Source organism: Cebus imitator, unplaced genomic scaffold (genome assembly GCF_001604975.1).
Source record: "Cebus imitator isolate Cc_AM_T3 unplaced genomic scaffold, Cebus_imitator-1.0 Scaffold385, whole genome shotgun sequence".
In the NCBI taxonomy this organism is placed as follows: Eukaryota; Metazoa; Chordata; class Mammalia; order Primates; family Cebidae; genus Cebus; species Cebus imitator.
Genome location: NW_016107700.1, coordinates 777,878 through 788,338, shown reverse-complemented (window position 1 = coordinate 788,338; position 10,461 = coordinate 777,878). Strand labels below are relative to the sequence as shown.

The 10,461-nt window shown below is 38.2% G+C and overlaps 1 protein-coding gene and 1 pseudogene across 10 annotated transcripts in view; one reads left to right on the top strand and one right to left on the bottom strand.

Moving 5' to 3' along the window:
- The window catches only part of DNM1L (dynamin 1 like), a 65,292-nt gene that overhangs the window by 11,297 nt on the left and 43,534 nt on the right, over nucleotides 1-10,461 (bottom strand). For all 9 annotated transcript variants that reach the window (XM_017507917.1, XM_017507918.1, XM_017507921.1 and 6 more), the window contains 4 exons: nucleotides 4,692-4,812; nucleotides 4,309-4,464; nucleotides 3,800-3,889; nucleotides 1,949-2,041 (listed from right to left, as the gene is read on the bottom strand). In XM_017507917.1, coding sequence (XP_017363406.1) covers nucleotides 1,949-2,041; nucleotides 3,800-3,889; nucleotides 4,309-4,464; nucleotides 4,692-4,812 — 460 coding nt within the window. The remainder of the gene's footprint in view (nucleotides 1-1,948; nucleotides 2,042-3,799; nucleotides 3,890-4,308; nucleotides 4,465-4,691; nucleotides 4,813-10,461) is intronic.
- On the top strand, nucleotides 6,686-10,449 carry LOC108288825 (annotated as a pseudogene). Its single transcript, XR_005196779.1, has 2 exons — nucleotides 6,686-8,980; nucleotides 9,315-10,449. The product of XR_005196779.1 is annotated as a nucleosome assembly protein 1-like 1 (transcript).

Here is a 10,461-nt window from a genome sequence, read left to right as displayed (position 1 = left end):
TTCAAAATAAAAAATTAGCATGTTAAAATGTATGTTTTGAACAGGGATACAAAGGGAAAGGCACAGTATCCAGAATTCTCACCCTCGTCTGTTACTAACCAGTTGTGACCTGAGCTGGGCCTGGACCCCAGCAGACCTGGTGTACCTGCTTTGCTAACTGGACAGTTTACCAACTCTTCTGAAGCCCTAGTGTCCTAATCTGTTAATGACATTATCTGCCCTCAGGGTTATGGTAAAGATTAAATGACTTAAATGAAAATATCCATATAAGGTTCTTTGGCACAGTCATTAAAACCAGAAGCCTATTCATTCGTAGAAAAATACTAATCTGAAATCATATCACATAAGACCTTATAAGTATAACAAAACTACGGCATACACAAGTTTTTCATGATGTTAGTTTCCTTTTGAGACAATCTTGCTCTGTCACCAGGCTGGAGTGCTGTGGTGCGATCTTGGCTCACTACAACCTCCGATTCCCTGGTTTAAGTGTTTCTCCTGCCTCAGCCTTCTAAGTAGCTGGGATTAGAAACACACGCCACCACATCCAGCTAATTTTTGTATTTTTAGTAGAGACCGGTCTTACCATATTGGCCAGGATGGTCTTGATCATCCGACCTCGTGATCCGCCCGCCCTGGCCTCCCAAAGTGCTGGGATTGCAGGCCACGGTGCGTGGCCCATGATGTTAGTGTTGATGTAAAAAGAACTAAATCCTTTAACTGTCTACATGCTAATTTTTAACATAACTGTTATCTAGCTTACTTTCTGAGTGTTTTGAAGTGCCTACTCAACGTCTTGGATTTTTTCTGGTAACAGGAATCACACCAGCTACGTAACCAAAAATTAGTTTCCCAGATCAGTGTTGGGAAGAAGGTGCTAGTTTCCTATAATAGCGCCCTCCAAAATAAGCACCAAAGGAATAACTGCTGTCTGTAAGCCTCAAGTTCCCCATCTGTTTTGGAGAGTTTCACTCTTGTTGCGCAGGCTGGAGTGCAATGGCGCGATCTCAGCTCACTGCAACCCCCGCTCCCAAGTTCAAGTGATTCTCTTGCCTCAGCCCCACAAGACGCTGGGATTACGGGCGCCTGCCACCACACCCGGCTAATTTTTTGTATTTTTGGTAGAGATGGAGTTTCACCATGTTGGCCAGGCTGGTCTCGAACTCCTGACATCAGGTGATCCACCTGCCTCGGCCTCCCAAAGTGCTAGGATTACAGGCATGAGCCACCGAGCCTGGTTACCCCGTGTTTTAACCAGAGTTGAAGTCAGTAACCTAGGATCCCTTCCAGTTTCCAAATGCCATTGCTCACCATGCATATACAGAAGAGGAAATTTGGTATAGAAGGGGACTCTGAGGTCTTACTGAATTAGGGAGTAGCAGAAAAATGTACTATTTTTGGAGAAAAGTGGCAGAGAAGCAAATGGCTTCTGGATAAATTGCTCTATCCACCAGCCTTGGCTCCATCTGAGCTTTTACTCAATTTGCTACATTAACATCAAAAGGAAAGAAAAGAGCCATGAAATGCAGCAACCCACTAGTGGTGAAAAAAGCACTCTTGCTTTTCCAAATGTATGCTAAGTTGGGTAATTCTTGAGTGTTTCCTACACAGCTTTCAGAGACAAATGAAAACAATTTTAAACACTCACTTTGTTGTACACACCTCCCCTGTATAAACTACAAGTTACCAAAATAGAGCCAGTCACACTAAATGAATGAATTCTCAGATTCTTTCTGAATTTCAATTTCATAAGCAGAAAGTAATAATGCCTTCAGGTGGTTTTAAGAATTAAGAAAACAATGTAATTCCCTCGGCCTACTTCCTGGCATGCAGCAGGCACTAATGTGGCACACGTCTATTTTATAGTTATGCCATGCTAAATAAGTTTGATATAACTGAGTTACAGCAGATTTTTCCATCTGTGAAAAAACATAACAATTATATTTACCTCTATATTATTATTCATTAGCCCACAAGCATCAGCAAAGTCTGGATGTTTTGTGTTGATATAAGCCAATTCAATTGCCACTAAGTTATGGACCTAGAAAAAAATAAGTTACGCTATATACAAAAATACATTAACCATATTTTACTTTGAGAAATTATATATAAAACTTATGAAACAGACAATACTGAAAAAGTACAGGAAACATATGCCTAAATAACTACTTGATAATTATATTCCAACTGATAAATCTTAGGCCAAATAATTATTTACTCTAGCTTTAAAATTATTTACATTTTGGCATCTAAAATTGCATTTCTAAGAGGGAAAAATAACATTAAAGTAACTGCAAGTATTTTACTGTTAGGGAAAACCAGTTATCTTCCTGATGCAAGTCTAAATTCCCAGGCTTTATGCAACTTTGCTAGTGAAACTTCAGATCATCCACTATTCCACATCACTTTTTTAGTTCATTTTTAACAGCATAAGTTCATAACCAAACATCAGTTAAAGATGTTAACTTTATTTGAACTTTATTTGGGTAAAGGATACATCTAAAGACCTGAGGTAGTGACTAATTAACCTTAACTATAAAGCACCTAGTTTAAAATATATGTAGTTCAAAATCCTAAGAGGACAATAAAAAAGGAAAGCTGGGATTAATTTATCTAGACCTCTACAGAACTGCTAAATCTTTTTTTTTTTTTTGAGAAAGAGTTTCGCTCTTGTTGCCCAGTTCGGAGTACAGTGGCACGATCTCAGCTCGCCACAATCCCTGCCTCCTGGGTTCAAGCGATTCTCCTGCCTCAGCCTCCCGAGTAGCTGGGACTACAGGCACACACCACCATGCCCAGCTAATTTTGTATTTTTAGTAGATGGGGTTTCTCCACATTAGTCAGGCTGGTCTCAAATTCCCAACCTTCAGGTGATCCACCTGCCTTTGGCCTCCCAAAGTGCTGGGATTGCAGGCATAAGCCACCATGCCACTAAGTCTTACAGAGAGGATAAACTTAAGCCCTTTACTATGTCCTGTCCTAACAAATCTCAGGTATCAGAACAGCATTTATCAGCCCAGAACAAGGTGAAAAGGATCATTAAAATGAAGTTCCAATGATTCTGTGCTAAAGGCAGTCTTAGACATCAGAATCTGAGGGCTATCCTCACTAAGGAAACAACCAAGCAGCAGCACTGACATTCCAAGGATGGTTTTGTACTCTTAGTAAACCTCCACGGGGCTCACCATCCTGAGCCAAGGACCCAAATGCATTTTTAGTGATCAGAAAGAAAACAAAACAAAAAAACCTAGCCAACAATTAGAGGCATAAGAGCAATTTTAAATGCTTATCCCATATTTCTGCCAATTTTAGCATTTTGTGTGTGTGTGTGTGTGGACAGCAGCAACCCACAGAACAGTAGCAAGCAACTATGAAATTAGAGTTATTAGGTCATAACAAGCAAACTGCAGAAGTGGCCAGATTACTCTGATGTATCTCAGAGTGTATATAAAGGCTCAGTTTACTGAGGCTAAAGATGGAACTAATTTTCTCTTAAGATCAGTGGTACTACATAATACAGCAAAGCTATTCATAACCCTCAATCATAAATACATTCTCAAGAAAACCCATGCCTGCAGGCTAACAATGATTATATAAAGTAAAAATGCACTTTATACCAAAATTATTTAAAATTTTCCTTTGAAATGAGGTGGAAACTCAACTTTTTTCCTCTCAATACACTGGAAAACATTATGCCTAAACTCTAAAGTAACCATATAATGCTCATTAAAAAGCAGCCAAGCAAAAATATAAATTTTTACTAATAGTAATTACAAGGGTCTATGATATAGTAGCTCACCATTTCATTTGTAACAGGCAATCTTTTACGAAGAAGACAAGTCACCACTTCAACTATGGCATCGTGAAGCTTAGGAAATCGTAACAATTCCTATAAATGGCAGATGAAAGAAAAACAATTTTTTTTTTAAAAGACATATTCTCACTAAGCCATCCTCCCACCTTAGCCTCCCAAGTAGCTAAGACTACATGTATAAGCCACCGTGCGAGGCTCACAGTAATTTTCTTTCACTTAATGATCACAGAAATACTGAATTAGATTTGGAGACTATATTTAAGGATACCATTTCAGTCGGGCAGCCAGTTAGCTCAGTTGGTGAGCTAACCGACCACCTGACAATAAAAAAAAAAAAAAGAAAAAAGAATACTATTTCAAATCACTTTCAGGTAAGGGAACTACAGATTTTTACCTTATATTCCATCTTACTCATTTCCTTTCACCCAATGAAACCACCACTTCATGTCTTTTTCTAGTTTATGTGAAACCTGTTACATTTCTCTCTCAGTTACCTGTGTACTGTAATTGCTACAGTGCTGAATAATCCTTTGCATTTCCTCATGAACCAGTTCCACACAGCGGAGGCTGGGCTCTTCTAAACGTTTGATTTGCCGCTTGACCAGTAACTCAAAAGAAACTTCAGGCACAAACAAAGCAGGACGAGGACCCTGAAAAAATAAAACTTAGAACTCTTATTATAGCTATATGTAATTTCAGTTCTTCCCAAAAGTTAAGAAAATAAGTCATATTTTTGGTATTTTTCATGAAAAATGCTTTCTAATTTCAAATATGAGAGCAAAATAACAAACTATAATTAAATTTAAAAAGACATAGTATGTGGATAAGAAAAACTTTAGCCTCACTTTTTTAAAGTCTAAAAGCTAAGCATACTCACAGTAGCATTTCTAATGGCAGTCAAAATATCAATAGTGTTAAGGCCACCAAGTGGATCAACAGATTCTAAGGTTCGCCCAAAAGTCTCATGGAAAATATAACAAATTCTAGCACCACCGCATCTGAAAGGCAATGAAGTATATGGTTTCTGGCATTGTGAAAAGGTAAAGAAATTACAAGTTATAAGTCTTTCTGGAAGCTTTAAGCTCATCTTATTTTTTGAGAAAGCCTCAGATAAACAATTTCATTCATTCCTATTTCCGTGTGTTCTAACTCAAGTCATTATGAACTAGTTTGAACTAGTTTCTCTAAATTTTTTATATGGGAAAAGGAATCATTTCATGATAGGTAGGGGTGTGTGTGTGGGGGTGTGTGTGTGTGTGTGTGTGTAAAATATATACTTGTAAATATAATAATTGTTCTGACATAAAACATCAGTTAACTAAGAATTGCTAAGCACCTTTTCTCTGCCCTAGTTTTCCTCAACTAGAATATAAGCTCCTTAAGGACAGGAAATAGTGCCTTATATTTATTTTCATTGATTCACAATCAAGAGTAGAGGTTGGCAAACTTTTTCCATAAAGGGTCACAGAGTTAATATTTTAGGCTTTTTAGGCTATACAGTCTCTGCTGCAACTACTCACCTCTACCATTAAGCACATAAGCAGTCATAGACAATATGTAAACAAATAAGCATAGCATGTTAGCCAGGCTTGTCTCGAACTCCTGACCTCAAGTGATCCACCTACCTCGACCTCCCAAAATGCTGGGATCACAGGCGTGAGCTACTGCACCCAGCCTTATTCTTGCTTTAGACAAATTAAATCTCTTTATCTAGGTACTAAGCACCTTATGTTTCCTATCTTGTTTAATAACTAGAAACCCTAGAATTGTCTTTTTTAAAATTCAAGTCCAATTGAATTCTACAAATACCTTTGATAATGCTTCCCCCAAATCATCCCTTCCTCTCTATTTTTACAACCACTATTGAGTACATTTTTATAGTAGCTCAGGCAAAAGATACTGGTCTAACATTATTCTAACAGAAATAAGCCAAGCACAAAAGGACAAATACTGAATGATTCAATTTATATGAAATATCTAAAATAGGCAAATTCATAGAAACAGAAAGTAAATTCGGCCGGATGCGGTGGCTTACACCTGTAATCCCAGCATTTTGGGAGGCCAAGATGGGCAGATCACCTAAGGTCAGGAATTCAAGACCAGCCTGGCCAACATGGTGAAACCCCATCCCTACTAAAAATACAAAGAAAATACAAAAATTAGCTGGGTATGGTGGCAGGCACCTGTAATCCCAGCTACTCAGGAGGCTGAGGCAGGATGATCGTTTGAACCTGGGAGGCGGAGGTTGCAGTGAGCCCAGACTGCGCCACTGCACTCCATCCTCCATGACAGAGTGAGGCTGTCTCAAAAAAATAAAAAAGGTAAAGTAGAGGTTACCAGGGCTGGAGGAGAGGGGAATGAGGAGTAACTGCTTAATAGATAAGAATTTCTATTGCAGCGATGAAACATTTTAGAAATAGATGTTACTGATAGTTGTTCAACGCTGTAAATGTAAATCATGCTACTCAATTGTGCACTTAAAGTGGTTAAAATTACCAGTAATTGATCTCTCTGCCTCCAACCTTTCCCTTCACCAAATAATTTTTCAAAATTACTAGAATTATCCTTCTAAAATAAATGATCCGGCCGGGCACAGTAGCCCACCCTCGTAATGCTAGCACTTTGGGAGGCTGAGGATGGCGGATCAGTTGAGGTCAGGAATTCAAAACCAGACTCGTCAACATGGTGAAAACTAAAAACACAAAAAAATTAGCCAGGCATGGTGGCAGTTTCCCGTAATCCCAGATACTTGGGAGGCTGAGACAGGAGAATTGCTTAAATTTGGGAGGTGGAAGGTACAGTGAGCTAAGATCATACCACTGCACTCCAGCCTGGGCGACAGAGTGAGACTCTGTCTCATAAAAATAAATAAAATAAATTATTCCTCTGACCAAAAGTGTTTTTTTTAATAAGACATTCTCCAAATTCTGAACAAAATATTAAAGACTTTCTAGAGTCTTGTTCCTAGACACCCTTCCTGCCTTATCTCTTATGTCCCATCATTATACATGCTGTTCTCCACATACATTATTTTTGCATTATTCTTTGCTATTCCCAAGCTTAAAATGCCCTCTCATTACTGCCTTCTCGAATTCTATTCAGAGCACCATTCAAATGCTTTCTTAAATGTGGAGCTTTCCCAAACCCTGAAATAAATGTACATGGTGTCTCTTCAATGTCTCAAATGCTTGATTAGGTGGACACAGATAATTGGTTTATTAACTATTTACAAAATGTACATATAAGCTGTATGTACTTTTCTAAATATGAATTATATCTAACAATAAGAAGTATTTAAATAAAATAGTTATACTTTTGCAACCTAATCAAGCCCCGTATTACCCTGACCTACCTTACCCAGTAAACTCTTTGAAGGCCCATTGTGGTAGTCTTTACTTCCCTCAATATGCCATACATATAAGCATTGAATAATTTCTCTGATAAATACTCTCATTATGGGAGTTGACTCATATGAAGACCACCTCCCACTAAAGTATACAGAACAACATACACACAAATGAGTTCATGTATAATTGGTGAACTCTGAACAAGCTCTGTGGATTGTACCCATCCCCATTTTCTCACGGTTATTGTACTATAGTTATGCAAGATGTCCAACAGTGGGGGAGGAGGGGAAGGGTACACAGTGGAGGGTGCTGCGACCTCCCTTTACATCACCTTGCAACTTCCTGTAAGTCTAATTACTTCAAAATAAAAAGGTTTTCTAATGAAGGTGTAGAGAAATGGATGTACTTGCTAGTAGTAAAACAGTACAATATGCTAACAGTATGCAGTATGTCATGAAAGATTCTAAGGATGTTATATCGTTTAATCTAATAAACCTACTTCTACGAATTTATCCTCAGTGTTTACCTGGACACAGTGCCCCAAAGATAGGTGCAGGTAGTCCATCACAGCACTGTTTATATGTGTCTATAACAGAAAACAAACTCTCCAGTAGTAGGAGAGTAGCCCAATAAATGAGGCTATATCTAAAAAGTAAAATACTATGCAAATCTTCCAACTGACAATATGAGAAAGTTGTTACATGGTTTAAGAATTATTTCAAAATAAGTATAGCATCTGATTTTTAAAGATGTACAGTACAGGCATTTCTGTGTTATAGATGCACAGAAAAGTGCCTAGGTCAATGCCAAATTTTAGGAAGTACCTCGGGTTGGTGAAATTAAGGGTTTGTTTTCGTTTTAAGAGATGGGGTCTCCTTTTTTAGTGCCATCTGCTTGCGGTGCCACCTCCTGCTCCTCCTACTGCAGCTGCCACCCTGAGTCACTGCCCGCACAGCTCTAGCCACCTGGCTCCCCATACTAGCCACCAACATTTGGAGTTCTTACAACATGGCAGACACTGACAACCTGCCTACGGTAGTTAAAAGACGAGTGAATGCTCTCAACAACCTGCAAGTTAAATGTGCACAGACAGAAGCCAAATTCTAGGAGGAAGTTCAAGATCTTGAAAGGAAGTATGCTGTTCTATATCAGCCTTTATTTGATAAGCAATTTGAGATTATTAATGCAATTTATGAACCTATGGAAGAAAAATGTGAACAGAAACCAGATGACGATGAGATTTTGGAGGAGTTGAAAGAAAAGGCCAAGATTAAAGATGAGAAAAAGGATGAAGAAAAAGAAGACCCTAAAGGAATTCCTGAATTTTGGTTAACTGTTTTTAAGAATGTTGACTTGCTCAGTGATATGGTTCAGGAACATGATGAACCTATTCTGAAGCACTTGAAAGATATTAAAGTGAAAGTCTCCGAAGCTGGCCAGCCTATGAGTTTTCTTAGAATTTCATTTTGAGCCCAATGAATATTTTACAAATGAAGTACTGACAAAGACATATAGTATGAGGTCAGAGCAGATGATTCTCATCCCTTTTCTTTTGATAGACCAGAAATTATGGGCTGTGCAGGGTTCCAGATAGATTGGTAAAAAGGAAAGAATGTCACTTTGAAAACCATTAAGCAGCAGCAGAAACACAAGGGACATGGGACAGTTCATACTGTGATTAAAACAGTTTCCAATGACGCTTTAATTTTTTTTTTCCTCCTGAAGTTCCTGAGAATGGAGATCTGGATGATGATGCTGAAGCTATCTTTGCTGCAGTCTTTGAAATTGGTCACTTTTTACATGAGCATATAATCCCAAGATCAGTGTTTTTTTTTTTGTTTTGTTTTGTTTTTTGTTTTTTTTTTTAGATGGAGTTTTGCTCTTGTTACCCAGGCTGGAGTGCAATGGCACGATCTCGGCTCACCGCAACCTCCGCCTCCCGGGTTCAGGCAATTCTCCTGCCCCAGCCTCCTGAGTCACTGGGATTACAGGCACGCGCCACCATGCCCAGCTAATTTTTTGTATTTTTAGTAGAGACGGGGTTTCACCATGTTGACCAGGATGGTCTCGATCTCTTGACCTCGTGATCCACCCGCCTCGGCCTCCCAAAGTGCTGGGATTACAGGCTTGAGCCACCGCGCCCGGCCTCCAAGATCAGTGTTATACTTTACTAGAGAAGCTATTGAAGATGATGATGATGATGATGATGATGATGAAGGTGATGAAGGTGAAGAAGCAGATGAGAAAGGGGAAGAAGGAGATGAGGAAAATGATCCAGACTCTGACCCAAAGGATCAAAATGCAGCAAAATGCAAACAGCAGTGAAGCAAGAAGTATGTGGCCTTGAGGATAACCTGCACTGTCATAGCCTAAACACAACTCTTATTTACTTACAGCCTTTTGTATTTTCTTGGTAGAGAGGGTAATTTTATTTTAAAGACAAGAAACTGATATTTTAAAGACCAATTTGTTCTAATTAGCATTTTAACTAGTTTTTCTGCCAAATATGTTGAATGCACAAATTCTGTAACACGTTTCATTCATCGCTGCATAATTTGGTTCTTCTGGAATATTTTTATGTAGCTCTTGGAGTACAGCTATGAAAATGTCAAGTGTTAAAAGGAAACCTTTTTTTTTTTTTTTTTTTCATAATTTTTTCCCTGAAGAACGAAAGTATTTTTTCAACTGGTTGTTGAATATGGTTAAGTCCACTTGGATTAGCTGTGCCTTTCATTACTCTGTTACAGAAACACAGTGACTTATATAAGACAATTCATCGTTTTAAATAAACAACTGGTAAGACAACTGTATGGTTAAGAATTTCCAGTATGACCACACCCAATAAGTATATTTAATGGAGTATTGTGTTAAAAGTGACATAGTTAACTATAAAGTAACCTGACTCAGTATAGTTACTGGTACCACAGTGAGGTGAATAAAACAGGATTTTCAGAAGTTAGCCTGAATTTAACTGTACTTTTAAATTTAACCTCCATTAAACTAAGCATCTTTTCTTTGTGGCAATGTCTACCTTCTGCTTTCCTGAAAAGGAAGAATTTATATCATTTGACAAGCCTATTCATTGTTTGCTTGTTTTTGGTTTTGCAGCCTAAAATAAAAATTTCAAATACAATTTTAGTTCTTACAAGATATAGTGTCTTAATTTTGTACCAATTCAGGTAGAAGCAGAGGCCTAGCTTGAATTAAGGGTTATACTCAGTTTTTACCATATTATTGAAGAAAAGGGTACCAGCTTTGGAAAGAGATACTATACTAATAAGCAAATGTGGAGGAGGAGGA